The sequence below is a fragment of the Cavia porcellus genome, unplaced genomic scaffold (genome assembly GCF_034190915.1).
Source record: "Cavia porcellus strain 051 isolate PalLab524CR breed Dunkin Hartley unplaced genomic scaffold, mCavPor4.1 scaffold_8, whole genome shotgun sequence".
Taxonomy (NCBI): Eukaryota; Metazoa; Chordata; class Mammalia; order Rodentia; family Caviidae; genus Cavia; species Cavia porcellus.
In genome coordinates, this window is record NW_026947491.1 from 41553892 (window position 1) to 41581721 (window position 27830).

Below are 27830 nucleotides of genomic sequence, written 5' to 3' on the forward strand. Positions count from 1 at the left end.
ATTTGCTGCCATTAGAAGAGACTCCATGTGTCACTCAACTTGTGAGGGTGAGAAGGTGGGAGAATTACAGATGCTCCAAGATGACTCTCCCCTCCCACTGAGGACATTTGAGATTCAGGAATCAGACTGGAACCAGTGCTTCCTCAGGTCCCTGTTTGGAACCCTCCATCTCAGGCCGGTTCCCACTCCCAAGTGCCCCTCTGAGGGGAGTCTAAGTAACTGGGAGAGTGCTGCCACCCAGTGGCTGCCCGGGGACACAGCAGCCCTCCCGCACCGCTTGGTGCTGCTGGACAGCTCCCCAAGCTGAGACCAGAATGGAAGCTCCTTCCTTTTGTCTGATCCACACCAGGACCCTAGTAAATGGATCCTGACTTCCCTCCTCCAGAATCTAAACACCACACATTAGGGATCTCCAGGTCCTTTCTCACGTGCCTCTTACCCCCCACCCCCTCATAACTTCTTACCCAACTTCTTCCACTGTGCTGTTCCCTCCTCCTGACAGATTCTTTCCTCCAGTTTAAAACTCAGCACCATGTCCTGGAGATTCACCTCCGACCTTCCTTCTCCCAGAGCTGCACTGGCCTGTAAATAGAGCAAAGGAGCCACTAAAGATCAAATTCTGATCCCCACACCCCATCCTCCTCATCTGACACCATCAGACCTCAACAACCTCAGTGCTAAGAGCCCCTAATGAGCACCAGCAAATTAACAACTTTCCCTTGATTGCTCCTTTTCTGTTAATTGGATAGGGAGGGCCCCCCAAGGCCTCTCTGAAAGCAGGGGGGAAGGAGAGAAGCGAGACACTGGAGAGCCAGAGGCCTGGGTTCCGTGTTTGGACTTGTCCCCTTTCTAACACTCCTTGTCCTGCTCCTCTTCCCTTGCTCCTCCCCATTTCCCTTCCCCTTTCCTTACTTTTGTCCAAATTTCCTTGACCTCTGGCTATTTCTCCTTGCTTCTTTTTGGTCTTCCTTTAGAGATTTGGCAGTGAGGGGTGGGAAACATGCCCCCGAATGAAGCCCAGTGCTGTAGGGACGATGCCGGGTGTGGAATGTCTGTATGTGTCACGCATACGCAGGAGCAGGGGTAAGCACAGGTGAGTGCTTGCCTGGCCGGCTAGGTCTCTGGGATATGTGAGCATCTGAGCATCTGTGAGGGGAGTGTGTGTGTGTGTGTGTGTGTGTGTGCGTGCGTGTGGCTCTGTGGCACGGCGTGACTCTGTGTGTGTCTGTCACCACACGGGTAAGTGCTTAATCAGTCAAGTGTGACTCGGAGTGTGTGTGTACACACGTGTCCGTGTGCCACTAGAGGAAGCAGCAGCAAGCGGCAGGAGAATCGATTTGAAGGAGACAGGGCTGGGAGGGGGACGCTGGGGGCAGACACCCTCCTTCCTGCGCGCACACCCGCAGGCAGGCACACACACACACACACACACACACACACACACACACTCCAGTCTCACACACACAGCCCTAGGGCCTGGCAGACAGCGAGACAACTCCGCACCGGAGGGAGGCAGCGCAGCCGGAGCGGCCGGGCAGGGGGCGAGCCAAGGCGGGGAGCCCCGGGCGCCGCTGCCCGGCTGCGGCCGCGCTCGCCCGGCCCAGAGACACCCTCGCAGACACTCGTAGGCGCGCACGCGCACCCTCTCCTCCTCCTCCCCTCCGCCGCCTCCCGGCCGGACGATGGATCCCTGCAGATCCCGGGGCTGAGAGCACCGCGCACCGCGCACCGCGCCGAGCCCGGCGGAGGAGCCGAGGCGAGCGAGCAGCGAGCCGGGCAGCGGGCGGGCGGACGCGGCCGGAGCCGAGCCGCCGGGCGGGCCGCTCCCTGCAGGGCTCTGCGCGGCGTGCGCTGCCGCGGCGGCCGCCGTCTCCGCTCCGGGCCATGAGCCCCTTCGCGGCTCGGCGCTGAACCCACCAACGGCCCCGCGCCCAGGACCTGCTGCCGGCCGCGGGCTCCCCGAAGCCCCTCAGGTGGGTCTCTGATCCCTCGGCTGTGGTCGGGGCTCCCCAGCGCCCCACAGCCGGCAGCGCGCTCCCCGCTGCCTTTCCCCAGCTGCCGGTGTAGCTCGCTGGCTGGGGAGGGGGGCGGGGGCCGAGCTGGGGATCTGACTGCGACGAGAAGCTGGACTGGGGGGGGGGGGTGCGTTCGGGGCGGGGACAGCTGGCTGTCACAGGGAACCGCGCCCCCCCATACATCCACCTGGGTAGCCTGCCACCCCGCCCCCATCCCAAACAGACACACACATACAGCCTGCGCCTGTGTGAACACTGGAGACACGGGAAGGTGAGGGTTCAGGCCGGGCCCCTCCCCAGAGGTGCCCACCTCCCTGGGGATGTTTCTGGTCCTGGCTTAGCTACTGGGGTTTAAGCCTGCTGGGGACACCCTCGACCAGGAGAGGAGCTTCCGGTACCCTATTCAGCCAATCTAGGGGAGTTTTGTTTCCAGGATGGGGTAGAAATTCCTGTCCCAGAGTGACCCCACAGCTGGAGGGAACTCCAAAGCCTGCCTGAGAATAGGGACTTTCCTTTCCCTTGAGTGACTGTTTCTGGGGTCTCCCTAGGCCTGGGAGGCTTCCCTGGGAGAGCATTCCTGTAGCCTGAACTAACCTTTAGGGCTCTGTACCTGGAGGAACCCTATGCTGGGCTGTGTTACTGGGCCAGCCACCTAGAGGCTTACACATCAGACCAGTGACCTCTGGAATAATTAGGGATGGACACAGTCGGAAAGGCCCCTTATGTCCTCTCATCCCAGGACAATGACAGATTCTCCTTTCTTCCCCCTCCCTCTAGGATCCCCCTGGCAAGGATGGAACTGAAGGCTGAGGAGGAGGAGGTGGGTGGCGTCCAGCCAGTCAGCATCCAGGCCTTCGCCAGCAGCTCCACGCTGCACGGCCTGGCTCACATCTTCTCCTACGAGCGGCTGTCTCTGAAGCGGGCACTGTGGGCCCTGTGCTTCCTGGGCTCACTGGCTGTGCTGCTGTGTGTGTGCACCGAGCGTGTGCAGTACTACTTCCACTACCACCATGTCACCAAGCTCGACGAGGTGGCTGCCTCCCAGCTCACCTTCCCTGCCGTCACGCTGTGCAACCTCAATGAATTCCGCTTTAGCCAAGTCTCTAAGAATGATCTGTACCATGCCGGAGAGCTACTGGCCCTGCTCAACAACAGGTGGGCAGCTCCCACCTACCCCTCAGTCCTGCTCCTGAAGTTGCAAGAGTGCCAGTCAGGGTGCCTGCCTTCCTAAACCACCACAGAGATGCCAACTCTGCCCTCTAGTAACCCCAACTATGTCACTCACAGTAGAGGAACTAGGGTAGTACTGAGAATCCAATGAAGGGAACCCAATCTCTGACCCCAGCATGGTCCAAAACAGCTTTCTACCTCTACCTTGCCTGAGCTGTGAGACATTGGCACACTTTCTGGAGTAAACTTTGCCCTCCTTCCGTTTACTAGGTCCTTGGGGATGGGACAGACCACCTTTAAAAGGTAGAGACTGTTATAAAAAGCCACAGCCTCTGCCTGCTCTGTTTCCCTCTCACTGCTGTACTGAGATCCCCAATCCCTGGGAACCACTACAGATCCTTATGTCTTCCCAGATGCCATGAGGCGGGTCCTTTGGGCCAGCCCAGCTCTCCTCCCTTGCCTACCTGTACCCAGGCCTGAACCCCAGGGCGGGATGCTGCACTCTGCCGAGTAGATTATGAGGCACTAGTGGTCATGCTGATCCACATGCCACTTGCCCTGGGCTCCAGGTATGAGATACCAGATACACAGATGGCCGATGAAAAGCAACTGGAGATATTGCAGGACAAAGCCAACTTCCGAAGCTTTAAGCCCAAGCCCTTCAATATGCGTGAATTCTATGACCGTGCAGGACACGACATACGAGACATGCTACTCTCCTGCCACTTCCGAGGAGAGGTTTGCAGCGCTGAAGACTTCAAGGTGGTGAGTGAGTCTTCTAATGTGAGGTGTGTGTCAGGATGGCCCCAGAGGAGGAGACAGGGAGCAAGCCAGGCCTTTCAGGGTGCTTGCCTGTATGGGAGAGGAGGTTGTGTGTCTTAGGATCTGCTTCTGGTTGGATGGTACTTTGCTCAGCACAGGGTCACATTGCACTGCATGAGGGTCTGAGCCTCAGATTTGCATCCATGATGGCACAAGAGAGCATACATTACATACCACATACACACAACACATGCACACAATTATGCACACACACGTGTGGCTTGGCATGGCCCCAAAGCCTAACTTTACTTTCTGGGTCACAGATATCAAAGTTGGGAATGGTGAAGTGTGAGCTGCAACTTTGTTACTTAAAATAAGAGGTCTGGGGATTGTCACCTGGGAGTTTAAAAGAAATGTAGGATTTTCTATTAAACTTCCCAGATCTCCTGAATCCAAATCTGCATCTAGTAAGATGCCCAGGTGATGTGAGTGCACTTTAAAGTTTGAGAAGCGGAGCTGGGGATTTAGCTCAGCGGCATAAGCACCTGCCTTGCAAGCAGGTGGTCGTGAGTTTGATCCCCAGTACCGGTAAAAAGAAAGAAAAATAAAGTTTGAGAAGCAACATGAAGGATGGACAGAGAGGGAAGCTTTCCCTTAAACAGCTAGACAGTTCCCTCCTTGTCACCCTCGTCCCACACATACACACATCTGCTTGTACATGTATGCATGTATACACGCTGTCTTGTTGGGTTCCCCCTTGCCAGGAAGAACCACAGAGTCAAGGGCAAAGGCGACCAGATATAGTCATGGCTGAACTGAGGCTCCCTTTGTGTCTGAATATGGAGATGTTCTACAAATATATCACATCTCAGATGTGGCAGCTTCAGGCCAGTACCTCAGAGGCCAGGGAACTGACTTTGGCATTTGATATCCTAAGTGGTCCTGAGAAAGTCCCACAGACTCTTCAGGGTTAAGAACTACACAGAGAAGCTGGGCACAGTGGTACACACCTATAGTCCCAGCTGTTCAGAAGGCTGAGGCGGAAGGATCACTTGCGCCTAGTGGTTGAGATCAGCCTGGGCAATGTAGCAAGACTCCATCTCAACAAATACAAAAACCACAGGGGCTAGAAAGACACCAAAAGACCTGGACCCATGTGTGAATAACCATAACCGCAAGTGGGAGAATAAGTTTTTAACTCTTTTTTTTTTTTTTTGAGACAGGGTCTCCCTATGCAGTTCAGGCTGACCTTGAGCTCACTTTGCAGCCCAGGCTGGTATCAAACTTGCAGCGATCCTTTTGCCTCAGCCTCCCAAGTGCTGGGATTACAGGCCTACACCACCACACCCACCTTGTTTCTAACTCTTTAGAATGGTTGTTAGGCTCTATCAGTCCTTTTGATAAATAATCATATTATCTGTATTTTGCAAGTGCACAAACTGAGACATAAGAAGGTAGAGTAGTTTGCTTAAGCCCACTAGCTGGTTAATGGCAGGTTCGGGATTAGAACTCATGTGTCTCGTTAAGTCCCCGTGTGTTCTTTTCATTAGTACTTCTGACCACAGAGTCCTATGTCCTTTAATTCTTTCAAATCCCAGTCTCCCCAGGACCCCCTGTTCTTGTGTCAACTCTTAAACCTCCACCCTTAAATCCTCTTCCCTTTTCTTCCTGCCCATTTTCACCCCCACTTACTTGCTTCCTTTTAGCGTTCATGGAGCAAGGGCTGCATTTTTCTGTGTGTGCACAAAGGTTAGAGCAGTGGTCAGGCTTAATGTTCCTGCTAAGCTTACACAGGACTTCCAGCCTCTTAAATGCGATTCTGCAGACTAGTTTCATAGGCTGTTGTCAGTCCTGCTGGACAAAGGTTACATGACTATACTCCTTTCTGAGTCAAGTTGATGGGAGCTTAGTCTGGGTGCAAGAACCATTTCCTTCTCTCTTTTCCTTCCTCACAATAGGAGAGTCCAGGTTCCTGAGTGCTTGAGACGAGAGGATTCCCAGGCTCACAAACTGTGTTTCCAAGAGAAGTAGAACTGTAGGCAAAGAGATGAAGCCAGAGCCTTCCCCTCCTCAACATAGGCAACACACAAGCAGAAGGGACTCCTGGAAGGAGAGAGAAAACCTATTTGCTTAATGTTTTTTAGGGTTGGATGTAGGAGGGAAGAACTTGGCTACACCTGGGAAGGTGATAAGGTGTAAAGCTGGGACAAAGCAAGTCCGCAGAAAGTATTAATTGAGGAGCCATTTGTCCCCCATATCCAGAAAGATTCTAAGAGGTGGCGCTAAGACACATTTGGCTTATAGTAATGGAGACACTGAAATATGATTGCACTGTGTTGTCCAATTCTAAACTGTCAGGTGGCAATATGATGGTGTCCCAGAGTTCTGGAGCAATCTTAAGTTCTTTATCTTGCTTGGGAGTTGGGGGAGACACAAGGCTAGCATCCTTCTTGATTCTGAGTTGTCATGGAGAGCAAGTTTTTCTGTTCCTCAACCTGTATCAAAGACTTGACCCCGAATCTGGCTGGACCCAAACCAGTTCAGCCATGACCACAGCCCGTCCCCACACCTTCTTACTGCCACCACTTTCCACTCCTCTACCACTTCTGTCTGTAGGGATGTTCCTACACATGTGAGAGTCTGGTTGGGAATTCCTATCTGACATCTTCCGGTGAAGAAGGGCCTGAGTCCTTCGGGGCTCACATGCTCCTCCTTGTGCTCCACCCTCTCTTCTTGTCTTGATCTTCTGATTAACTCTATCTCCTCATCCTTGCCTTCTCAGCTAGGCCTAGAGGTATGTTGGGGATACAGATGTGGATCTCGTCTCTGGACAAGTGTGTCACAAAACATCTGTCTGCAGGATCAGACCTTAAAAGAGAGTACCCTGGCATCTTTGCAGCCTCAAGAGCAGGCTTTCCTTTGTTGTGTTCTGTTTTGGTTTTGGTACTTGGAATTGAACTCAGGACCTTTCACTTCCCAAGCATGTGCTTATACCACTGTGCTACATCCCCAGCCCAAGAGCAGATTTTCTTTTCTTTTCTTTCTTTCTTTCTTTCTTTCTTTTTTTTTTTTTTTTTTGTCTTTTTCCTTTTTATTGGTACCAGGGATCGAACTCATGACTGCCTGCTTGCAAGGCAGACGCTTATGCCGCCGAGCTAAACCTTCAGCCCCAAAGTTATATTGACTTTTTCTTTTTCTTTTTTTTTTTTTAACTTTTTTTTTTCATCGGTACCGGGGATCGAACTCACGACTGCCTGCTTGCAAGGCAGGTGCTTATGCCACTGAGCTAAATCCCCAGCCCAAGAGCAGATTTTAACTGGGAGCACAAGCATTCATGAGCACATGTGGCATTTCCTGTGCATTTTCCCAGGGCAACTCATCCAAATAATAAGAATCTTGTCCCAAGTCAGGTGTAGTGGTGAACACCTGTAATCCCAGAACTCTGGGAGGCTGAAGTAAGAAAATAACAGGTTTGGGCCTAGTTTGGGCAACTTCATGACTTAGCAAGACCCTTTCTCAAAAATTTAAAACATACTAAGTCTGGAATTTTAGCTCAGTGAGAGGAACTTGAGTTCAAACCTCAGTACTGGATAAGAAAAAAGGAGGAGGAGGAAGAGAACGAGGAGAAAGAGGGAAGAATTCTGTTTCTGAAGGCTGTTTCAGAGGGCAACTCAGATCCCCAAATCCCCCAGACTACTGACAGGGATCTTCAGTGACAGGAATTCCCTCAGATGTGCTTGTGAATCAGGCTCAACCTCAGAGAGTGGACTGCTGGCCATGGAATATTGGACCAGTGTTCGCACTCCCAGATGTGGGAGTCAATGTGGGGAACTAAATCTAGGAGAATGTGGCTTGGAAATTCTTTGAGACTGAAGGAGAAGAAGGGTAGTGGAGGATTATCCAGCTGGGTATATCTCAGTAGCTTCCTCCTGAGCTATCTAACGAGCAAGGAGGTCTCAACCACAAGGCTTCCTCTTTCCTGGCCACCTCCTTTCCTGGTGAGGTGCTTTGTTGCTAGGGAAACAGAGTCTGAAGCTCCTCTCTGCCCCACCTTAACGCCAGCCAGGCCAAGGCAGGGTAGGGGTTCCGTGGAGGGAGGCCAGGGTGCAGCTGTCTGCTGGTGTCTGGGTGGGGGCTGCGGAGTGAGCAGTCGCAGCTGGTGCCAGCCTCCAGCTGCACCTTATCTGTCCCTGGCAGTGGGAGCTGCAGTGTGCCTGGAATGCTGAGCAGCACCAAGGGGAGGGGGCTGGCAGATGGTTGCCCACTCTGCCCTATGCCATACACACCCCCATGCAGCTGAGACCTGGAGCCTTTGCCTGGGGGAGAGAGAGGCAGAAATTCATGTCTGGATCTGGGAAGAGAAGAAAGAAGGCAGACAGTAGAAATTCTGAGGACAGGGGCAGGGAAGGGAAAGAAATCTCAGGAGGGGGCAGAATCTGTTGGAGGAGATCCTATCCTGGAGTGGGGACAGGAATTATACAGAGAAGAAGTGGAATGAAAGGGGTGAATTCAGAATCCCCCCAAGGTTTTGAATGGGGACAGGAGTCTCTGAAGCACCTAGGGAGGGGACACAGTGACAGGAGAGGTAATGTGGATGGGTGATCCTGGGACCCAGAAGGGAGATAGAGAAGTCACCTTAAAGTAGTCAGAGCCAAGGATGGTAATGCCCAGGCTCTGCCCCTTCCACAACCCCTACCTCGTCCCATAGGAGCCCAGACCAAGAGTCCCTTGTGAGGGCCCAATTTTATTACTTAGGCCTATTCTCTTCAGCTAGGCAGGGTGAGCAGGGGCTGCAGAACTGAAGAAGGCAGAGCTGCTGTCCAGGCTGCCACCCAGGAGAGGAAGACAGGGCCAGAGGAAGGCTGGTCTTCCCGACACTACCCAGGGGCTCTGTGGGGTTGAGTGGGATAGCGAGCAGCCACAGCATCCGGAGGTAAGAAGAAGCTAAGTGGACAAAGGGCGCTGCCCCCCGAGGCTCTTTCATCTCTCCCTCCCATGCTGGTGAATGCCAGGGACTCATTTCACAGGAGCTGGGCAGAGCCCATTGCAGGAATCCAGGGCCCTGGTTTGGGGTCTCTCATTCTCTTCCCCAGCCCCAAAACATCTGCACAAATATCCTCTGGGTAACTTGGTTTCCTCTCTCACCTTCTCTATCTCTCCCAGCCCAGCCTTCAGCTAAGAGGCTCCTCCAAGCTAATTGATCTCCTGGCTGTTGGCTAAAGTAATAGGGAATTGATGTAAGTAACTTAAGTGCCCCTGGGGGCCAAGCCGGAAGCAGACGGCTGGAGAGGAGCAGAGCTTCCTTGGTGCCCAGCCAAACTCAAAACTCGCTCCTAGGTGGCCCCTGTACCCTGTAAATCCAGAAGGCTGAAGGAAGTCCTGTGGCAGGGTCAGGAACACTCAAGTGTGGGAGGAGGTTGTTCCTGAGTGTGCGTCAACTTTGGGGAAAACAACTACAATTCTGGGGAGGAAGGAGAGGGAGACTGAAGCTTAGGAATGGGAGCTGGGGTTGGGAGATGCATTCCTGCAATACACAGAACCAATTCTAAGGACCAAGTCCTACGCTGGACTGGGGCATGGGGTTAAAGGGAGACCCCAGCTCTGACCTCAGGGAACTTAGCCATCCAGGTGGAATTCTTTTTTTTTTTTTTGGTCTCTTTCCTTTTTATTGGTACCGGGGATCAAACTCACGACTGCCTACTTCCAAGGCAGGCACTTATGCTGCTGAGCTAAATCCCCAGCCCCAAGGTGGAATTCTTTAATCTACCCCTCTTGGTGCTTGGTTACTCCAAATACCCCACTGCTAGGGAATTTGCAGGAATCTTCCAAACCCGACTTCCCTAGCTAAGGAACCAGCCTGTTCTCTCCAGCAGGGGCCATTTTCCTGCCTTTGGTTAGGCCTCTCAGGCACACATTTACCCTCACTTGTTTGTCCCAGATGGCCACCCCAGAAGCCTCTACCCTTTGGCTGAGGATTTCCCAGTTGGGGCCCTTGGGTGGGCCCTGTGGGACACAGATCCAGGAAGGAGAAGCAGAAAGCAGTGCCCACTGAGCTGGAGGGTGGGGCTGGGCACCGGGCAGAGTTCCACCCAATTGCATTTCTCAGCCTCTCGGCCCAACTTCCTATGAAATGAGGAGGTGCTATGGGGGTTGTTCAAGTGTTCTTTGTTCATACGCAACCACTCCTTGAGCCTTTGGGAAAGAGAATGTCTGGGACACTGGCCAAGCACCATTAGCCCATGTATAACAGACGTGTTGTGCCAACTTACCTGGAAACGTGAATAGGACAACTTTCTCATGAGACATGTTCCCCCCAAGAAGCTGTAAGGACAGAGACTCTGTTGCCCCTGGCTCTCCAGGCTGCTTGGGAGAGAAAGGAAAGGCAAATAATTGTGTTCCCAAGGTCCTATGAGTTCTCAGAAAGACAAGCTCTCTGCACCCCACTCATCAGCATGCCCTCAGTGGGACAATCTGTCCAGTGTCTGAGAGGTTGGGCTTTACTGCTTACTGTTGCATGTCTTTAGCTGGTGTGTGGCCTCAGCGTGCCAGACTTAGCATCCCTAGGGAGAGACTGCTGCAGTGGCCTTGACCATGGACAGCAGCCAACTCAAACTTTTCACATCCTCATCGCATGCGTGCTCCATTACGTGGGAGCAAACACACACACTTCCTTATACATCTGTCTGGGGGAGAAGGTAGCTGTAGACTCGGGGAAGCAGACACGTGTGGCTGTCCATGAGGCACACACAGTGTGGAGTGCGTGGTGGTGGGAAGGAGGTTTTGAGCCAACAAATCTCTAGTTACAAGCATGTACTAACAAAATTAATCATCTTTTTCAGTTCTTGCTTGGAAGTTTACAAATTTCCTTCAGTTTCACTCATGTGAGTCTCATAATTCCAGAAGGTGCTCAATATCTTCACTGGGAACAGTGAGGAAACTGAGGTTTAGAAGTGTTGTGTGACTTGCTTGAGGGGAGGTCACACAGCCAGTAAATGACCAGTGGGACCCACCCTGGTCCAGATCTTGTAAGTGCAGGTTCTCCACATGTGGCTTCAGGAAGTACGTGGGATGGCCCAGGCTGCACCTGGCTCCCCAGCTGCCCGCACTCTGCAGAGGCAGGAAGGTGCACAAGGAGCAGGCCCTGGGAATTCCACCCCTGGGGTGAGCGCACTGAGTGTTCAGATTCCTCTGCCTCTTCATTACACCATCTGGCTAAGCCCCAAGCTTGGGTGAACCCACTGCTGGCTTTTCTCAGAGTGGCACTGGGGCAGGTGGGCTCTACTGGAGGATGTCACTTAGCAAGGCAGTGCAGCTGTCATGGTGCACTCACGATCCACATCTTGATACAGGCTGCAGTGCTGCCTGACAACCCCACTGTGTCTCACTGGTCAACCTGCTGTCCCCAGTGATGACATTTGCTGTCCCCAGCAAATGTCTCAAACAGCAACTCTTCCTCTTCCCAGCTCCTCTCACCCTCAACAGATAACCTTGCTTCCTACTTTACCAAAAAAGGAAAAAAAGGGAGGGGTCTGGAGATTTAGCTCAGCGGCATAAGCGCCTGCCTTGCAAGCAGGCAGTCGTGAGTTCGATCCCCAGTACCGATAAAAAGGAAAAAGACAAAAAAAAAAAATTATAAAAAAGAAAAAAAAATAGAAGCCTTGGGCAAGACCTCCTTCCTCTGCTTACAGTCACCTAACACGTCACATCCATCTCGTCTTGCATAAAATCTCAACCTGTTTTTCTCATCGGCTTGCCTCTTACCTTTAAAGGAATGTTATCCTCCTGAGTCTGTCTTTCCTTTCCCTGTAAGCGATCTTTCCTTCTCAAATAGAGCTGTCCTGCTGACAGCTTAAAAGGGTCCCACTTAAAAATATGTACCATATATACTCCCAGCTACTCAAGATGCTGACGCCAAGCTGGGCATGCTGGCATATTCTTTTAATCTCAATACTCAGTGGGCTGAGGAAGGAGGATCCCTCTGAGTCTCAGTCTGGGCTACATAGTGAATTCAAGGCCAGTTGAATTACATAGGGAGACCTTGTCTCAAAAAAAAAAAAAAAAAAAGAAAGAAACAAAGAAAAGAAGGGGGCTGGGGATTTAGCTCAGCAGCATAAGCGCCTGCCTTGCAAGCAAGGAGTCGTGAGTTCGATCCCCGGTACCAATAAAAAAGAAAAAGACAAAAAAAAAAAAAAAAAAAAAAAAAAAAAAGAAAAGAAAAGAAAGAAAGAAAGGAAAAGAAAAGAAGATAAAAAGAAGTACGTGGGATGAGGCAAGAGGGTGGTTTGGGCCTAGAAGTTCAAATAACTATAATGGCAACACCATTTGTTGAATGCTTACTATGTATCAGGCTTAGGGCTAAAATTAAAATCCAATAACTTTAATTTCACAGCACCCTCCAGCTCCCACAGCTCTCTCTGCTTCCCTTCACAAAGTCCTGAAAGTAATGTAAATAATATACATGTTCTTATTCCCCATTTCCCCATCTCCAGCTCACTTTTGGGTCCACTCCAGGCTGCCTTTCCCCCATCACATTGCTCTTCCTACATGGCTCTAGCTAAGGCCACCAGTGACTTTCATGTTGCCAAACCCAGAAAACATTGTTTTGTTTTGTTTTGGGCTGTGGCTTTTTGAGGCAGAGTCTTGCTATGTAGCCCAGGATGACCTCGAACTCATGGTGATCCTCCTGCCTCAGCCTCCTGAGTGCCAGGATTACAGGCACACACCACCACACCCGGCCACAGAAAACATGTTTCATCCTTGATCTTCAATAGCATTCACGGAAGTTGACTCCAGCTCCTTCTTTAACTGCTGTCTTTCCAGACAGCCAACTCTTGGTTTTCCTCTTATGTATAGCTACTCTGCTGTCTCTTTGCCAGTTCATTCTCTTCTCTCTGGTCATTAAGTGTTGTCTCTACTCAAGGGTTAGCCCCACGTTCTTCTTTTAAATCATAAGCCATGTTATTGTGTACAGCACAATTCATTTCTTTTTCAGTGCTGTATAGTAGCTCATTGTATGAATATACCACAATGTATCCATTCTACTGTTGCTAGACATTTGGGTTATTACCAGGTTTTTTTGACTTTTATAAATAAAACTACTATGAACATTCTTATTCAATGTTATTTTTAGTTGATATATGCGCTCATTTCGTTTGGAATTATAACTAGAAGCTATGGTTAAGTCATAAGGTAGGATTCCATTTAGCAGTAGTCAATACTGCCAAATCAGGCCTTTTTTCTTTCCTTTCTACCTTTTTTTAACTTTCTATGCTATTCTTGGGCAATTTCATCTTCACTCATGACTTCAATTACCATTTACACACTGGGAACTGCCAAATTTATGTCTCAGATCAGCTCTCTTGTCTAGCATCAGCTCCAATGGCCAATTTTCCACTTAATATCTCTACTTGAATGTCTTCAAGGCTCCTCCAAACCAGGACATGCAAAGCCAAACGCACCTCTTACCTCTCGGAGGAGTCCTTGCCTGTGCACCGGGTCCAGTGAGCCATCCCTCCACGCACCCAGTTATGCAAGCACTCCACCCCTCACCTGCCTTAACAGGACCTAATTTATCCCTGACAAGATCTGCCCATTGTGCCACCCTAGTGGTGTTACTACACTACCCTGACCTCACCAGTCCACCCCCAAGTCTCACCCAGACCACTGCAGTGGTTCCCTGCAAGTTTTCAGGCAACTTCTCCAATCAGAGCTATCTTTTCAAAACATAGCTTTGACTGTCTGGTATCTTTCCACAGGGGAGTCTTCCTTTGCTATTAGACCAGAATCTTTGCCTTCAAGGGCCCGAGTGATCCAGGCCCCACCTGCCTTTACTCCTCTCTTCAGCCACACCCGCCTCCTCTCTGTTCCTCTCTGCCCTCAGGTCTCTGCACACACTCTGTTCTCTCCGTGGGACACCGCGCACCCTTCACACATAAATAATTACTCCTTCTTTTATTTTTTTATTTATTCATTTTTTTACACATAATAGAAATGCTTTTATTTTTTTATTTTTATTTTTATTTTTTGGTGCTAAAGACCGAACCCAAGGCTTCCAGCTTGCTAGACAAGCGTACTACCACTGAGCTAAATCCTCAGCCCCACAAATGCTTTAAGAGTCAGTTCATCCTGTGGCCCAGGCGGTCGATATCCAGGACCCAACAGCTAAGTTCAGTGCAACCTCCAGGCTTCCTGCTCCAATTCCAACACAGTAAGCATCAGGGCCTCACGCACAGGCCCTTTTAGGTTGCAGATGATAGAGTGGTTCATGTTGTCCATGAATTCCATGCACACCTGTGTGCACTGTCCCTATGAGCTGAGTCTGCCCAGCATTCTGGTGACCCTAGCCAGCTTGATGGGCTGCACAGGACTCATATCCATGGTGGCAACCAAAAATGGTCTGGTGGAGAGAGCTCCTTCTTTTAATTTTTAAATTGCAATTCAAACATCACTTTCTCAGAGAAACCATCTTTGGTTCCCTGGTCTCCCCATGCTCTTGCCTCCATAAAACTATATTATTAGTTTCTGAGCACTTACTATAGTTTACAATAAAAATTCTATCTATCTATCTATCAAGACAGGGTCCCACTATGTGGGTTCAGGCTGTCTCTGAGCTCACAATACAGCCCAGGCTAGCCTCCAATTCATTATCTCCTGCTTCAGCCAGGTCCCTGGGGTTTCAGGCATGTGCTGCTCTGCCCAACAATATTTACAACTTTTAAAATTAATGTCTGTCTAGCTCATTTGATGAGCTCCATGAGGCAGAATCTGGATGCATTATCTGCCCTCCACTGGGTCAATGAGCAAATAAAGAATAAAGTAGGAAGACATGTAGAGATAGATGACCTAATCCTAATCTCAAACCCATTACTTGCTCATCCTGAGACTTGAGTTGGTTATGTAGCTCCATTTCCTTGCTTTTCAAATGGTGGTGAAGTTACTCAGATCCATTTCTTTGGTGGAGTGTGTAAGGATCCCAGGAAACACTAAACAAATGTGAGATGGGCTTGAAATTCAGACAGAGATATAGAGAAAGCCCAAACCACTCAGTTGCCACATATAGTTGAAGACAAATACTGGTGGGGAAGGACATGGGATTGGGAATTGAGAGTAGTTCTGTGTGTGTGTGCACGTGTGTGTACTTGGGTACCTCTTCTGGAGCCTTCTCTGTGTGCCTTGGGTCTGTGTATTTCTCCTAGCACGTTTCTCAGCTCCCAATTACTGGACAGCTTTGGATTTGTCTGCATGAATGAGATGAAGGTGAGAGAGAATGGTGGAGGGGTGAGGCTGCAGGAGATAGAAGAGGGAGGAATACTGGTGCATGTGCAAGTGTGGGTCTGTGAGTAGGAGTAGAAGGTCGGTCTTGATGTTGGTGTGCGGAAGAAGTGGATGGCCATACCAAGTTTCTGTTCTTTGAAGCCACCGGGATCCTGCATGGCCTTTCCGTCTCCTGTTCTGTAGAAGCTCCTCCTACCTTAATTTCCTTCCTTTGAAGTCCAATCAATACCCCCTTGCCAGACTGCAGAAGGAGGGGGACAATGCCCTCTAGTGGTCAGAAACATATGGCCAGTGCAACCTCCACAGCCAAGCCCAGATCTGGAACTCATTTCTGAAATATTTTTTTAAGAAGATGCAAAGAAAGCTGAGCTCTTGCAGGCAGGAAGAAATTGCCCACAGGGCAGGAAACAGAAAGGCAAACCATGAATTCATATGGGAGAAGCTCAAAGACAACAGCTGGGAGGTCTTTCTCCTTGTCTCTGCAGTGGTTTATCTGTAATTCTCAACTTCTTGGTCTTTCTCACTTCCAGGTTCCTGATCTTTTACTCTCAGAGGCTTTGCCTCAAGGAGCTGCTGCTTACTATGCATACCTGAAGGGCTTTGAGCAGAACTGGGGCCTTCAGTCTTGGGGGGGGGGGGGGCTAACTACATTCTGTGGAGTCAGGGAATGCTTCTTCTTCTCCTTTTTTTTAGAGAGTGCTTCTTGCTGAGGCAATGTGCCAGCAGTCTTGAAGGACAAGTAGGAGGCTAGACGTGGTGCTGTGTCCTTGTGGTCCCAGCTTCTTGGTACGATCACTTGAGCTCAGGAGTTTGGAGCCAACCTAGGCAGCATAGCAAGACCTCATCTCAAAAAAAGAAAGAAAGAAAGAACAAAGAACAATGATTAAGCACTTCCCAGATAGTCTTGAGAAAGCATGGAACTGTGGGTGAACCTAGTGCATCTATGGACAGAGGGCTGGGGTGGAGGGACAGCAGGAGGAAGTGAGCGGGAGGGTATGTAGCTTTCAGCTATGGGGGTCCATGTAGGGGAATGAATTTTACCAAGAGGCACTGGGGAATGAGAGGTCTTTCAGCAGCAGAAAGTCAGAGTATGAACTGCGGGTAGGAGAAAGAATAGGGGACAGGGAAGCAAGGAAGCCAGCTGGGAGGCTGTTGTTCAGGTAGAACACTTTGAGGCCAGTCTGAGGGTAATGCCTTAAGGCTGGAGAAGGGTCAGACCTCAAGGCTTCTTTTCTTCTGGGACTTCTGTGTCCCTGGCAGCACAGCTAAGGCTAAAGGTTGCACAGCAGTTAGTTCTCCTAGAACCTGGCACCCTGCTTCCCACCCCCCACAGTCCAAGGTCTCCCCAAGTGAGGAAGGGAAAGGTGGGGGCCCAGGGCAGGTCAAGGAAAGGGAGAACTCAGGTAGACTTATTCTGTCCCCACTATTCCTTTCTGGCCTGCAGAGGAAGGGTTAATTTGCTATCCTCCCTTCTTCTTTCCCTTCCTCCACTCCCCTCAGGTCACCTTCTTGGCCCTGGAGACTTAGCTGGTGGCTCAAGTTCCTCAATCAGTGGCCCTGAGTAACCAGAGCACACAGAAGGCCCAAACACTCCTCTCAACCTGACCCAGGGCCTCTGTGTCTGCGCTGATCTCAATCTGCTCCTCCCACCAGAGGACAATTCCTCGAACCCCTCTTCTGAACTGTTGGGAGCTGGGCAAGCTGGGAGGATAGCGATCTGCCAGGAGGCTTTTCAGCTGCAAGACACAGGGTCCCTTGCCACTGCCAGGGACTGACCAGAAATGAGTCTGTGGTCAGTGAGAGACCTCTGCTAATGGAACCTGGGCTGCCCCCAAGCCACAAAAGGCAGAGAGGGAGGGAAAGGGACCTAAGTGCTGCTCAGCACAGGGGAGGGGTGCAGAATCGAAGAAGGCTGGAGGTCAGAGAAGAAAGGAAGAGAAAAGGAATCAGAGACTCACTGATGGGAACTTGAGAGTCAAGTTTATTGCAGGGTAATTGGGGGTTTTGAAATACCCAAAAGAAAACTGGGGGGGGGTATTAGTGCATTAGGAAAGTTGGGGATCAATAAAGTACTTGGCAGGATGTCCTAGGTTGAGGGGAACTAGAGAAGGATTAGAGCTGGAGAGAGTGTGAGGGGGTAGATATCCCAGAGGGATGCCTGGACCAGCAGAGAATAAGGGAAAGGGTCAGAACTGGGGTGGGGAAAGTGAGGGAGTTGCCGAGGACCAGACTAGAGGGGAAGAGAACATGTGTGTGTGTGTTAGGAGAGGCCAGGACTGTTGCCAGCTGAGATCATCCTAGTAACGGGAACAAAGGATCATGCTGGGTCCCATCTCACCTAGGAAGGGGACCACGAGCCAGGACCCTAGGCTTTTCCATTCTGTCTTAAACCCTCTGTATCCTCCTGGAACCAGCCACGGGAAAGGGGCTCCAGCTCTCTCTTCACCATCACCCTCCCTTCCCCCACTTCATCGATTATTCATGAGCACTGACTCCACCTCCCTTGTAGGACTGGCTGGCCCTGCTCTCAGGCCCTGCCCCAGCTCAGCCACACTGCCACAGAGGCTGGATGAGAAAGGAGAGCCAACTGGGCTGTGGAGACCTGGCCAAAGGGACTCTTCCTAGGGTCACATCTCCTTCCCTTCCAGCACCTTCTTCCTTCTTCCTGCCAGTTCCCTGGCAACAGAAAGCCCCTGAAGAAGATGCCCATCCAGATCTTCTGCTCTGTGTCTTTCTCTTCCGGGGAGGAGGCCCCAGGGCCCTTGGGAGATGCTTGGGGTCCCCAGCAGCAGCAACACCCGCGGAATAACTCAGAATCAGAAGAGGAAGAAGAGAAAGAAAAGACGTTGAGGAAGGAGGCCAATGAAGGGGATCCACCTTTGGACTTAGTGGCCTTTGCCAACAGCTGTACCCTCCATGGCGCCAGTCATGTCTTTGTGGAAGGGGGTCCGGGGCCGAGGCAGGTCCTGTGGGCAGTGGCCTTTGTTGTGGCCTTGGGTGCCTTCCTGTGCCAGGTAGGGGACCGCATTGCTTATTACCTCAGCTACCCCCACGTGACTCTGCTAGATGAAGTGGCCACTACAGAGCTTGCTTTCCCAGCAGTCACCCTCTGCAACACCAACGCTGTGCGGCTGTCCCAGCTCAGCTACCCTGACTTACTCTACCTTGCCCCCATGCTGGGGCTGGATGAAAGTGATGATCCTGGGGTGCCCCTTGCTCCTCCTGGGCCAGAGGCTTTTTCTGGGGAGCCCTTTAATCTTCATCGTTTCTACAATCGCTCCTGCCACCGGCTGGAGGACATGCTGCTCTATTGCTCCTACAGCGGGGGGCCCTGTGGCCCTCACAACTTCTCAGTGGTGAGTGGGGGCCCATGCCTATATCAGTACCCTAAGAGTGTGTACCTTAGCTTCTCTCGACTGTCACCTCCCAAGGCTAGGGCTGATTGTTGTGTCCTCACCAGAGTCAGAGCTTACCTGAGTAGCCCAGGGTCTGGATCTGATTGATATTCCCAGTTCAATGGGAGTTCTGCTCTTCCTGTTAGAATCTTGATGTCTTGGGGCTGGGGATTTAGCTCAGCAGCAGAAGCACCTGCCTTGCAAGCAGGCAGTCGTGAGTTTGATCCCTGGTACCGATAAAAAGGAAAAAGACAAAAAAAAAAAAAAAGAATTTTGATGTCTCTCCTAGTGGGGAATTAGATGCTGATTTGAGGGCCCTGGAATCCCCCTGAATATTCTCCAGCCTCTCGTATCCTCTTCAGTCCCCACTGTGGTCCAGCAGGGCCTCAGGAGCTTGCTCTATCTGTAAGGGATGCCTTTGACCTGTTGGTGAGGTGCCTATTGGGCCAATTGTTAACTATTTTGACTCACACTCCTGGACTGATGTTGGGACATTAGCTACCTGGTCCATAAAGGTACGAGGGGATGGTAGCAATATGGGGAGAGGTGGGGACAGTCCCCACCTCCACTCCACTGCAGCCCTTGTCAGCAGCTCCCACAGCAGGGACATCGCTGAACCTTCACTTAGTCTTCTGTGCACTCTCCTGTGGGAGCCCATTCCCTACCAGCTCTGTGGTGTGTATGTGTGTGTGTGTATGTATGTATGTGTATCTAATAATAAGTCTCCTCTATATCAAACCTCTTTCTTCCAACTTTAGGTAGCAGGGACCTTATTCCCAAAAGAAGTCCTCTAGAAAGATTCAGCTTTATCTCCTGGTCTCCACCCAGGGTCCTAGCCCTTTGTGCCACTCCACTGACTCCCCAATTCATCCTCCAGTGCTTTCTGAACTGTCTTCCCTACCTCCTCCAGGTTGCAGATGGTCTTTCTACTCTTTTTTTTTTTTTTTTGTCTTTTTCCTTTTTATCGGTACCAGGGATCAAACTCACGACTGCCTGCTTGCAAGGCAGGTGCTTATGCCGCTAAGCTAAATCCCCAGCCCCAGATGCTTGGTCTTTCTTCCCCACATGACCATCCCTCAGCAGCCCTCTCCTCCTCAGTGCAGGAGCAGGTGACTATCATATCAGCTCATCTCAGTCCATGGAATGATTTTAGACATGTGAGACCTGTGGATTTTTGCAAATGGACCTCAGGAAGGCCAGGAAACAGGGAAAAGGGACAGGAAAGGGTCAATGTATCTTCATCCATCTGAAGATAGAGCAAATACTCTCACCAAAAACCACCAGGTGGCAGCATCAATCCTCTGCTCCTAGCCCCGCCCTCTGAGCCAGGGCAAGGCTAGGGCTCCCAAATGTCCTGGACCACCTAGACTCCTCATATTGCCAGGTGGAGGGTAGGCATGGGCACTTGTCCAGCCTGGAGCCTGTGTTTGTATGCCACAGGACTTTGTGGTGGGACTGGAGAATAAGGAGACCCTGGAGTTCTTTCTGTGCATCATTTCCTGGACTTCACCCACTAAAACTGGAGCAAACAGCATGTTTTCTTTTCCAGAGGGGAATAGAATAGACTGGACTAGGAAGGAAAAAGGGGCAAAGACCATTTCCCAGTGACCCCAGTGGCCCAGCTGCTCCAGTCTGACTTGACACTTTTCTCTTGCTCCTCTCTGGGCTCTGTATTCACCTTGTAACTTGCTTTGTGGACTTTGCTACCAGTCAGCAGTAGCAAATGCACACCCATCTCATTTCTGAGAATGTTCAGGGAGAGTAGGGGAAAGGGCCATGGAGAACTGGCCCAGCTGGGTAGTTGGCGCTGTGAGAAGGGCTTTGTGGGGGCACAGAGTAGGGGGAGAACCCCAGGGCTGCGATTTCTTTGGAGACACTCATTGCCAACAGCCACATGTTGGTGCCCGGTCCTGAGTGCTGGGAGAAGAGGTTCTGGTGCCTGCATGAGCACAGCCCTTGCCCTGGCAACTGAAGCTACTTTCAAGTTCTAGTGATAATGGGACAGTGATGTACAGAAGGGGCTGATGGCTGGGGGAAACCAAAAAGCCTTGCTGTCATTAGGGCTTAGGTTGGAAGTAGGTCTCAAGGACAGAAGGATTCCAATGTCCAGAGTGAGATCCAAGAGAAGAGAAGATCTAGCTCAGTGGTCTGCAGCGACAGGATCCCGGTGATGAAATGCACATGTTAGGGGCCTGGCAAGAAAAAGACTGCTACTTGATAGTTCAGTCAAAAAGACTTTAACAAAGTGGCTTGTTTACAGAGCTGTGGACAGGATTAAGAAAACCAGTAAGAGCGGCCAAAGTACCTTGCAATAGTGGGAAACTGCAATTACTTCTAGGCTGAAGGAGCACAGAAGGAAATAGTGCCTGCCCTCTAGGGTAATCAGGGAGGACCTAAGCCACTGCCAGCAGTGCAGAGACAGAATGGTCAGTCCCCCAATCTCTGTCTCTATGCATCTCTCTCACTCTGTCTTCCTGCCTTCTGATCCCTTACTTGTGGTTCCCATTGCCTAAACCCAACCAGAAGCCCATCACGGTGGCAAAGATACTCAGGTCATATGCCCCACAAAGTTCAGTTTCCGGAGCACCCACGCAGGGCAAAGAAGAGGGAAGGGTATGTGGGGAGGAGAACAAATGAAAAATGGGCTGAAGCAGAGAAAAGGGAGCAAGGATTCTGGTAGCTGGGAGGCCTGGAGACAGCCCTTAGTGGGTAGGGGGTGCTGCCAGGACTCAGGCTCTCTACTCTGTCCCCACCAGGTCTTCACACGGTATGGAAAGTGCTACACATTCAACTCGGGCCGAGATGGACGGCCGCGGCTGAAGACTATGAAGGGTGGGACAGGCAATGGGCTGGAGATCATGCTGGACATCCAGCAGGATGAGTACCTGCCTGTGTGGGGGGAGACTGGTATGTCACCTCCCTCAGGGGCCCCCTCCCCTGGCTCCAGCCTTCACATGGACATTCCCGGGCTCCACTGTGGGACCAGAGAGTGGGTTCGGGCTCCTCCCCCTTCCTCCCAGGATCTGTCTCCACTTCTGACTCTACCTGACTTCCACACTCACATTTCCCTGCCTCCCTGTTCATGGCTCAGTTACTCTCCAAGGTAACCAGCCATCCTCTTCCATCAGCAGCCGCCACTCACTCTATAAATAACTCCCTCTTCTTAGGCTGCCTGCCTGTCTGGTCTCAGGGGGCCTTGGGACAGAGAAAGATGGGGGGAAAGGAAGCAGAGAGGAGCAAACATGGGAGAGTGTCTTAGACAGTGACACTCTGGAGGAGAATTTGAAACACCAAGAAATACAGCAGACACCAAGTAAGAAAAGAAGTGTGTAGGATGCAGAGGTCACTGGAGCAGCATAGAGCTGGTAAACCTAGGAGGCTGAGGCTGGGTTAGGACTTCAGAGACAGCCTTCCCAACAAAGAGGTGCTCATTCCCAGGAGAAGTAGGATATGCCCAGCTTGAAGAGAGATTAGAGCCTCAGAGGCCCTCCCAACCCCTTTCCTGTAGATGAGACGTCCTTCGAAGCAGGCATCAAAGTGCAGATCCACAGTCAGGATGAACCTCCTTTCATTGACCAGCTGGGATTTGGTGTGGCCCCTGGCTTCCAGACCTTCGTAGCCTGCCAGGAGCAGCGGGTGAGAAGGCTGTGGAAGCCTGGTCCTGGTGGGGTGTTGAAGGGTCACAGTGATTGATAATGGGAGGAACAGGCGAGCTAGGGCCTGAGTGGTAATGGGGCTGGTCGGCATCATGAATGACCTAATGCACAGAAATATCCTGTGAACTCTGAGTCCTTCGGAGGCTGTGGGCAGAGAGGGGGCCAGTGTGGTCCATCAAGGTGACTTGGGGAGAAGTTCCCACACTCCCCCAGCTCCCCGGCTCTCCCAGCAGCTCATCTACCTGCCTCCGCCCTGGGGCACCTGCAAAGCTGTTGCCATGGACTCGGATTTCTTCGACTCCTATAGCATCACTGCCTGCCGCATTGACTGTGAGACACGTTACTTGGTGGAAAACTGCAACTGCCGCATGGTGCACATGCCAGGTCAGCCCCCGGGCTCCAAGCACAATTCTGGGGTCCCTCAGCAATACTGCCCTTCACCTAGCCCCATCATATCGACCTCCTAACTGCTACCCCAGTTCCAGCCCACCCCATTCCTTACCTTTCTGCTCATTGTCTCTCTGACCTCAGTTCCTGCCTATGCCCTCAAGAATGGTTGGAAGGGTCTAAAAAGGGTGGACTGCTGTGGTGTTGGGGGCACTTCCAAGAAAGACCAAGGCTGGCTGGTCCTACTGTCCCATCTGCTCTCATCTTCTATCTTGCAGCACCACTTATAATCTCCATCCTGGACTGTCTTCTTTCCTCTATAGGGGATGCCCCATACTGCACTCCAGAGCAGTACAAAGAGTGTGCAGACCCTGCCCTGGGTGAGCCCCCCTGTCCTGGGCAGTCGGGGGAGGGAAAGAGCTGCTCCAAGCCACAAGCATAAGGGTTTCAGACCACAGCTCCCAGAAGCTTCAGTAACCCCTGCACCAGACTGCACCCTGACATCTACCTGACTGCAAGCCTGGGGAAAAGCATCTTCAGAGACCCCTATGAAAAATAAGTGGGGGTTACCTAGGAGGATACTTCACCCTCTACCATCATCAGCCACTCAGCAGTCCCTTGAAGGCCTTCAGGGAATCCATATGAGGCTTTAGAACACCTATGGGGAGACTGGGTGAGGATCAGCACAGAGTGGGCCCAGGGCTGAGGTGAGGAAAAGAGAAGGGTGCCCGGGATTCCTTTGGGCAGGGCCATAATGTCTGTGTTGGGAAGGTGCTGGGAGAAGGTCACCACTCCCTTTTACCTGCTGGGCACAGACTTCCTGGTGGAAAAGGACCAGGAGTACTGCGTGTGTGAAATGCCCTGCAACCTGACCCGCTATGGCAAGGAGCTGTCCATGGTCAAGATACCCAGCAAAGCCTCAGCCAAGTACCTGGCCAAGAAGTTTAACAAGTCTGAGCAGTATATAGGGTAAGGGCTCTATTGTGCAGGGCAGGGCCTTTCAGCAGGGACTGTGGAGGGCATGAGTGGGCTCTATTGGGGCAGGGGGAGCAGCGGGCAGGAGGAAGTTGAGAGAACCTGGGGAATGTCCAAGAGGCAACCAAAGAGTATGGGTGGCTGTGGAGGGAGGATCAGGGAATAGGTAATAGAAGCAGTCCTTTCTCCCTCCTTGCGTGTCCTCTAATCCTCACTGCTGAACTGGCACCACCTTTTACTTGGTAGTATGCAGAGTGTCTTCCTATGTATCATTCCACTTCATCCTCACAACTCTAAACGCAGGTATTGCCATCAGCATCTCATTTCACGGATATAGAAACTGAGCTTCAGAGGGGTCACTAACTTGCTAAGGTCACCTGACTAACAAAGGGCAGAGATATGACTTGAACCTAGGTCTCCTCCCCCAACCCCTGTGCAGGGAGAACATCTTGGTGCTGGATATTTTCTTTGAAGTCCTCAACTATGAGACCATTGAGCAGAAGAAAGCCTATGAGATTGCAGGGCTCCTGGGTGAGCTGCTGATGGTACCTGTCCCCTTTCCATGCCTTGGGCATGGTGTGGCTCCCTACTACTCAAGGCAGGGTCGTGTCTCTGTGCTGTCCCCAGGGGCTATTCCCTAAAGCCCGTTGTTATGGTATGTAGTGGGGAAGGGGCCAAGAGGAAAAGACAGCATCGTGGACGTGAAGGAAGGGTGGAGGTGATGGTGAAGGTAGAGCCTTTCACATGCATCTGAAGTTGCCCCAGACTCTCAGAGTGTTGGGGTATTTCGTAAACAATTCTTTTTCCTGAGTGATACTTGTTCATTTTAGAAAGCAGAAAAATGCAGAAAAGCATAAAGAAAATAAAATTCCTACTGTACTCTGCCTTTGCAATCCTTCTGTACGAAGACTGCCAATCCCTTTTTGAATATGGCAGGCCTGTCCCAACCCCACTGTACCCTGCTGCTCCCTTTGCGTTCTGACCTCACTAACCCCCTATCCTTCACACCCACAGGTGATATCGGGGGCCAGATGGGGCTGTTCATCGGGGCCAGCATTCTCACAGTGCTGGAGCTCTTCGACTACGCCTACGAGGTAAGGGGCGGTTCTGGGGGCGGGGCCTGTAGGAGTGCCAGCCCGCCCACGCGCCCTGCCCCCTCCCAGGTCCTTAAGCACAAGCTGTGCAGACGCAGGAAGTGCCAGAAAGAGGCCAAGAGGAGCAGCGCAGACAAGGGCGTGGCGCTCAGCCTGGACGACGTCAAGAGACACGTGAGGGAGCGAGGGGGTAGCCTCAGGCCCGCCCCTCCCCCCACCCCAGCACCACCTGCTCCCCTTCCTACTTCCCAGAGCCCCAGCGCAGCCCGTGACCCCATAACCAGTCGCTGTCTTATGCGCTTCCCCTAGAATCCATGCGAGAGCCTCCGGGGCCATCCTGCCGGGATGACGTACGCTGCCAACATCCTACCTCACCATCCGGCCCGAGGCACATTTGAGGACTTTACCTGCTGAGCCCCGCAGGCCACTGTACCAAAGGCCTAGGTGGGGAGGGCAAGGAGAGCAAGGGGCCCCCAACTGCCCCCTACATGAGCCCTGGGGACTCGCCTCCACTTCGGGGCAGTCCTCTCTTCTTGTCTGTGGTGAAGGAGTCTTGACCACAGCGTCCTCTCCCTGCCTCTATCCCATTGTTTTTATTTTAACAAAACTAAACTAATCTGAACAAAAGAACGGGGCAAGGGACCTCAGGCTGCCCCTGTCAGCTCCGTGCTGCCTCCCCTAGCTCCCAGCCTGAATTGTGTCTGTCTGGCCGTCAGTCATCTGAGTGTTCACCTACATTCTGCTACCACCCGTCACCAAAGCCCCCTCCCAGTGAGGGGTGGAGGGAATCCCTGGGGTCCAGAATTTGGCCCCAAACCAGAGAATGTACTTTATGGGGGAGGGCTGATGGAGGGGGTTCCCCAGCCTTAAGAGACTCTCTCAGCCAGTGACTTCCCCCAAATCCAGGCAAGAAATGAAACCGCATCCTACTTTCTCATACCATGTGGAATTTCTAGGGGGTGGGGTCTCCTGAAGAAGTGGAAATGGGGACACAATATGGCCCTGGTGCTGTAGGCCACATCCGGATACCTAAAAGTTCGCCCTCACCTCCCAAAAACAGCCATCCTCTACATCCCCAGAAAAACCTGGCTGGTTAGCTTCAGCTCAGGGTGAGGGGCACTGGTGCCTGGCCTCACTGGCTCCTCCCCCAGAGGGCCCTCTGCAAGGGCCACATCCATAAATTTTCTTATGGAGCTCTCCCAAGTCCTCTCCCCTGACTTCATTTGCTTCTTTCAACAACCTCATCTGCATTTTCTATTTCTATATGATACAGACTCTATATTGCTATATCTCTGTATATACTTTCCTCTAACCCTATCTGTCTCCACCCCGTCCCTTCTTGTCTCTGAGAGCCATCCTCACACCCCAACTTTCCCCTTCTGTGGTTCTTCCTCTCCTCTGTCTGAATGCCTTCGCCTGTATAAAGAGTTGGATTCTCTCCCCTGGTGTCTGTACTGTGTACACACATCCCTCTGAGAAGCACAAGGAGACGACACACGCATTGTAACCTTAGCACTGTCTCGGTGGTGACATAAAGGAAGCTGTGAATCACAAGCTCTGCCTCTCTCTGGCCTCATCCTCTCCTCCCAGTCCGGGCACCTTCTGTCCTCCCTGCAGCCTTAACATTCCCTTCCCCTGCTCCACCTATCCCAATGTCCTTTGCCTGGCTGACTATGGCCTCCTAGAGAAGGGGTTGCTACAGAGGTAGCCCCCACCCAGGAGTTGGAGAGCTGTGCTGGACACTAAGTCAAGAATGTTAGAGACAGAATGAGCTGGGGATTGGTGACTTACACGCAGTTGGGGCAGTGGGTGCCCACAGGCAGATGCTGAGGTCCTCAATCAGTGGCCTTTCACTCCTTCTGGGTGTCCAGTCTCTCTTGTTCACCTGATACTCAAGCCCACCACTTATATTTTCTGGTGAGGCAGGGTTTGGTCAGGGGCAGAAAGAGGCAGGCCTAGAGAAGGATTGGAAATCTCCACTGTTCTAGCCTTCAGTACCTTAAAGAGAGACAAGTGAGGTAGAGGGCCTGCCCCACCCCTTCCACCAGGGATCCTCCCAGGCAAGAACCCCAACCATTTTCCAGGCCCTCTCTGCCCAGTTGTCCTTTGGTCTTCAATTCCAGAACAGAACCCATGGGCAAGTCACCTGTGTGTTGGCCTGAAGTTGGAGAGTAAGGCTATAGGATCTTTCAAAACTCTTGGTTCCTCAGAGATCAGTGCTCCCCAGAAGGAAGCAGAGCAAAGCCAAGAAGTGTATGCTGGCTGGGGGAACAGCAGGCAGGGCTCTCTCTGGGTGACGCATGCCTCTGGTCTAATAAACTGGGTTCCAATCATCTTTTCTTCAGTGTTGTTCTTTTGTATTTGAATAGTATTTAGGTATTCCCACTAGAAGCCTAGAGTTGAACTTGGCTTGAGGTCATACAATTGGGAGGAATAAGAAAGTTTGAGCAATTAGACTTGTCCTTCTGAAATGGGACAAACTGAACATCATATCAGGAATGGTTTAGCCCAGTGGGCAGGGAAAGAAAGAAGGGATCAAGGGAAACAATCTTCAAATATAAATCCCACCACAAGGAATGGAGAGACAGGGTTAAAGTTTAAGATAAACTAGAATTTCAAAGGGCCGGGGGTTGAGCTCAGTGGCAAAAGCACCTGCCCGGTAAGTGTGAGGTCCGTGAGTTCGAGTCCCCGGTACAAAAAAAACAAAAAACCTCTAGTATTTCAAATCTGAAAGCAGGTTAAAGTTGAGTTCAAGTTCCTCTTGTGGAAGGTAGTTACTGAAGGAGCCCAGGACAAATTCTAATCCAGGATTTGGCTTTACTGCTGGTTTGCCTTTGCCAAGTCATTTGCCTCCTGAATTCAGTTTTCCTATTCCAAAATGGAATAGTGTGTTTCCTTCTTCAACCACCTGCAGGTACAGCAGTAAGAGAATGAAACGAAAAGTAATCAGAGCGCTTTAGAAAGTTAAACGCGCGGAGCTTTCTCTCTTCTTCAGGACTGGCCTTGGAGCCGGGGCTGTGGTCCTTTTCTAGCGCCTTGTCGTCCTCCTATCGGCCTGGCGGCGCCGACTCACCGGGCCCCTCTATCCCACAGCTCGTCTCT

At 51.5% G+C, this 27830-nt stretch overlaps 1 protein-coding gene and 1 pseudogene across 4 annotated transcripts; one reads left to right on the forward strand and one right to left on the reverse strand.

Annotated features, from left to right (window-relative positions):
- Positions 1-1833: 1833 nt before the first annotated feature.
- On the forward strand, positions 1834-27061 carry Asic1 (acid sensing ion channel subunit 1). 4 transcript variants are annotated; one of them, XM_063254723.1, is made up of 12 exons: positions 1834-1973; positions 2793-3170; positions 3755-3950; positions 21373-21523; positions 22125-22252; positions 22503-22656; positions 22983-23039; positions 23475-23628; positions 24074-24165; positions 24649-24728; positions 24798-24902; positions 25038-27061. In XM_063254723.1, exons 2-12 carry the CDS (start codon positions 2809-2811, stop codon positions 25140-25142), a joined length of 1584 nt encoding a protein of 527 aa, XP_063110793.1. In that variant the 5' UTR covers positions 1834-1973; positions 2793-2808; the 3' UTR covers positions 25143-27061. The 4 variants fall into 4 exon arrangements, with proteins under 4 accessions (XP_063110793.1, XP_063110794.1, XP_023423356.1 ...); XM_063254724.1 differs by having other exon boundaries at positions 22506-22656; XM_023567588.2 differs by lacking the exons at positions 1834-1973; positions 2793-3170; positions 3755-3950 and adding an exon at positions 17924-18577.
- On the reverse strand, positions 13894-15879 carry LOC134477303 (small ribosomal subunit protein eS28-like; annotated as a pseudogene).
- Positions 27062-27830: the final 769 nt, after the last annotated feature.